Here is a 3816-nt window from a genome sequence, read left to right on the forward strand (position 1 = left end):
TAAATGCTAAAAATAAAACACTAGCTAAAAGAAGATAAATGCTAAAAATAAAACACTAGCTAAAAGAAGATAAATGCTAAAAATAAAACACTAGCTAAAAGAAGATAAATGCTAAAAATAAAACACTAGCTAAAAGAAGATAAATGCTAAAAATAAAACACTAGCTAAAAGAAGATAAATGCTAAAAATAAAACACTAGCTAAAAGAAGATAAATGCTAAAAATAAAACACTAGCTAAAAGAAGATAAATGCTAAAAATAAAACACCAGCTAAAAGAAGATAAATGCTAAAAATAAAACACTAGCTAGAAGATAAATGCTAAAAATTAAACACTAGCTGAAATAAGCTAAATGCTAATATTAAAAAACAAGTTAAAAAGACTAACAGCAAAATTTAGTCAAAATTTACAGTAATTAAAGATTTCAAAGAGAACATTGTTCTAAATGTTTGGTAATAAAAAAAAGATGTTTTAAATTATAGAAGTTAAAAAAAACTATCAGCACTCGTCCCATTAATCAGCTGAAGGTTTTGATGTAAAAACAGCTAAAAAACAGCAAAGTATGCAGCAAATCAAATAAAAGAGGAAAACAGTCTGAATGCTGACTCAGCACAAAGAGTTCAGATACTTTCCTTTAGATTTTAGATCCTAAATAAGATGCAGCTAAAGAACGTTTGATTCAGCTGATGTCAGATTTCTCATAAAGATCTCTGAGGAAACATTTCAAACAATAAATGCTGTTTTTTTTTCTTCTTTAAAGTTATTCTAGGTGAAATTATTTTTTGGTTTTCAGAATAAAAGTTTTGTCAGATTAAAGGATTAGGGACTGTCTTCTTCTTTTTGTTTCTTCATTTTGAATTTTAAACTTGATTTTCTTCAAACAGTAACTCTAACTGGTATCATCTCTGACCCCCGTGGCCTCGGAGCGTCCCGGTTCTGCTTGTTTTCCTGGGCCCAGCTGCTGAATGCTGGCGTTCTGCTGGGCATCTTGGGTTTGCAGCTGCAGATGTGACCCTGCTGATACGGCTGCAGGAAGGAGGTGTGTGTGTGTGGGGGGGGGGGGACCTGGATCAGCCAGCGGCCTTGACAGAAACAGATACTCTACCCAGGTGGACCGGCAGGGACAGGTGGACCCGCTGACACCATCTGAAAAAACTGCAACAAGAAATTGTGAGAACTGAGCCAAACATCGTGTCGCTGATAAATACTGATACTTCAAACCAGCTTCTAAAGAGCCGAAGCTGCAGAAACTCACAGCTGAAATGTTTCCAACAAAGAGGCCTTCAAACAAAGTTTGAGTTGCTTCTTTATGCATTTAAAAATTTATTACAAAGAAGACAAACTGGAGCTGCAGTCAATCATGATCCCTAACAGGAAGTCGAAAGGCCTTTTCAAATTAAAAGACCTGAGCAGATCCAGGTGTGTGACAGGGGACCCCTCGCAGCGTTTCAGGGTTTGACCTTTGACCCTGTCACACAAACAGGAAGTGTCTGACAGCAGAGAAAAGCTACTGTAGAGAGAACAGAGGACGTTAACGCTGCTGCTGCAGAGTAAAATGTTACCACTGAGCTGAGAAAACAACGCTTCAGTCACGGCCATGAGAGCTGGGGGGTGGGGGGGGGGGGCTCAGCTGCTGCCTGGGAAGAGAGGAGAGTAACGTTTTAATCTGGAGTGACGCAGGATAAAGTCCTCCCTCCCACCTTATCACCCCCCCTCCCCCACTCACCTTCAGAAGACCCACTGCAACAGAAGGATGACATGTAAACATGTAAACAAAAACATGCAAACATGTCAACAAACACATGTAAACATTAACATACTGTAACGGCAGTTTAAAAAGGCATAGATGTCCGTCTGAGACACGTCCAGGTGTCATTAAAATAAATTACCTCACTTTTCCACTCGAGCAGATTTCTCCTCAAAAGTTAAAAGTTTGATTTTGTCTGTTAGTAAAATATCTTGTACCACAGGACAGATTTTGAACTTATAAATTTAAACATTTAAAACTGTCTAAACGTTCAGGTCTGAGTGTTTTTATTTTCCCCACAGTTTAATCAATAAAGAGGAAATCCTGAACGAGGCGATTGTGTGAAGATAAACTTTTGAAGCTACAGAAAATATTTTATTTTATCTCGTTTCTCCGGCAGAAAACAGATTTTAAAGTTTATCGAACCGATGAATTATTACACAATAAACTTTGCTCAAGGTTGTTTTATCTCGGAGCAGAAAACTCAGCATCGTTTTTTTTTTTCTGTTTAAAACGTGAAAAATAAAAATCTTTTGTCATGAATTTGAGTTTTGTTCCCTGCGGAGCAGAGAAATCATTCCTTAAATAATTAAATATATTTTCTGACTAATCTGTAAATTTTCAGACGGTCCTGACGAACTCAGAGCTCCTAACAGGTAAATGGTTCAAAGACAAAAAAACAAAAACAAACAAAAAGTTATAAAATTATCAAATTTATTCTCTTTACTGACAAATAAATAAGTAAAAACATTTTAATAAAAACAGTTACAAAGATAACGTGAAGAAAAAAATAAAGTTTGAGTCAAACAGAAAGTTCTGAAAGAAGATGAGCAGCGAGATCACACTCAGAGTTTCACTCATCGCACACAGGAAGTGCTCGTGCTCAACTTCCTGTTAGTGATCATGATTGACTGCAGCCGGTAAATTCTCTTTGCCTGAAAAACAAGGATTTGTTTCACCAGATGAAAGTAAGTCAAATGTTCAGGAGAAACCCAGGAAACAGCAGTGTCCCTGCCCCCCAGTGAGGACAACATCTTGGTGGACTGAAAACCTCAGAGGGGGCTGACGGAGACCGAAGTGGGCGGGCCGGTTGTGAGCTGCGTCTTTGTCCTCCTGCGTGGCGAGGAAGCTCTCTGTGGAAACGACGATGACGGCGGTGTTTTCTTCCTGTAGGCGTCTCTCCTGGGACTGTCGGGCGCTCCGAGGGTCTCCAGGAGTCTCTTCTGAAACACCGCCTGGAACTGCAGGACAGACGACAGGAAGCGTGAGGGACGGTTCTGGACCTGAAAATTAAACAGAACGTTCCAGAAGGAGGTCGTACCAGGTCTGTGCTCGTGGTGGGGTGTGTTGTTGTTGTTGCTGCTGTTGTTGTTGTCATCATCTTGGTTTTGGGTTTGGCGCAGTACATCTCCAGGAACTGAAGCTCACAGCCGGAGGATTTACAGCATCGGTCAACGATTCCCTTCCCCCGAGGCCGAGGACCGTACCCTGACCAGGAACCTTTACCTGAAAGAGAGAAAAAAAGAACGCATCAAATAAACAGTTTTTACCTTCTTCATGAGTTTGTTAGCTCAAATTACCTTCTTAACGAGCTCGTTAGCTCAAATTACCTTCTTAATGAGTTTATTAGCTTAAATTGCCATTTTAACAAGCTCTTTAACTCCAATTACCTTTTATGAGTGTTAGCTTCAATTACCTTCTTAACAAGCAAGTTATCTGAAATTATTTTCTTAAACTTGTTAGCTTCAATTATTTTCTTAAACTTGTTAGCTTCAATTATTTTCTTAAACTTGTTAGCTTCAATTATTTTCTTAAACTTGTTAGCTTCAATTACTTTCTTAAACTTGTTAGCTTCAATTACTTTCTTAAACTTGTTAGCTTCAATTACTTTCTTAAACTTGTTAGCTTCAATTACTTTCTTAAACTTGTTAGCTTCAATTACTTTCTTAAACTTGTTAGCTTCAATTACTTTCTTAAACTTGTTAGCTTCAATTACTTTCTTAAACTTGTTAGCTTCAATTACTTTCTTAAACTTGTTAGCTTCAATTACTTTCTTAAACTTGTTAGCTTC

General features: G+C 37.9%; 1 protein-coding gene across 1 annotated transcript in view; it reads right to left on the reverse strand.

The window, feature by feature from the left end:
• Positions 1-1291: 1291 nt before the first annotated feature.
• The window catches only part of LOC106529338 (insulin-like growth factor I), a gene marked incomplete in the record, with an annotated part of 9102 nt that continues 6577 nt past the window's right edge, over positions 1292-3816 (reverse strand). Inside the window, 2 exon segments of the mRNA XM_014024738.1 lie at positions 1292-2986; positions 3067-3251. Of these exon segments, the coding sequence (XP_013880192.1) occupies positions 2798-2986; positions 3067-3251 (374 nt within the window).

The sequence above is a fragment of the Austrofundulus limnaeus genome, unplaced genomic scaffold (genome assembly GCF_001266775.1).
Source record: "Austrofundulus limnaeus strain Quisiro unplaced genomic scaffold, Austrofundulus_limnaeus-1.0 Scaffold438, whole genome shotgun sequence".
Lineage (NCBI taxonomy): Eukaryota > Metazoa > Chordata > Actinopteri > Cyprinodontiformes > Rivulidae > Austrofundulus > Austrofundulus limnaeus.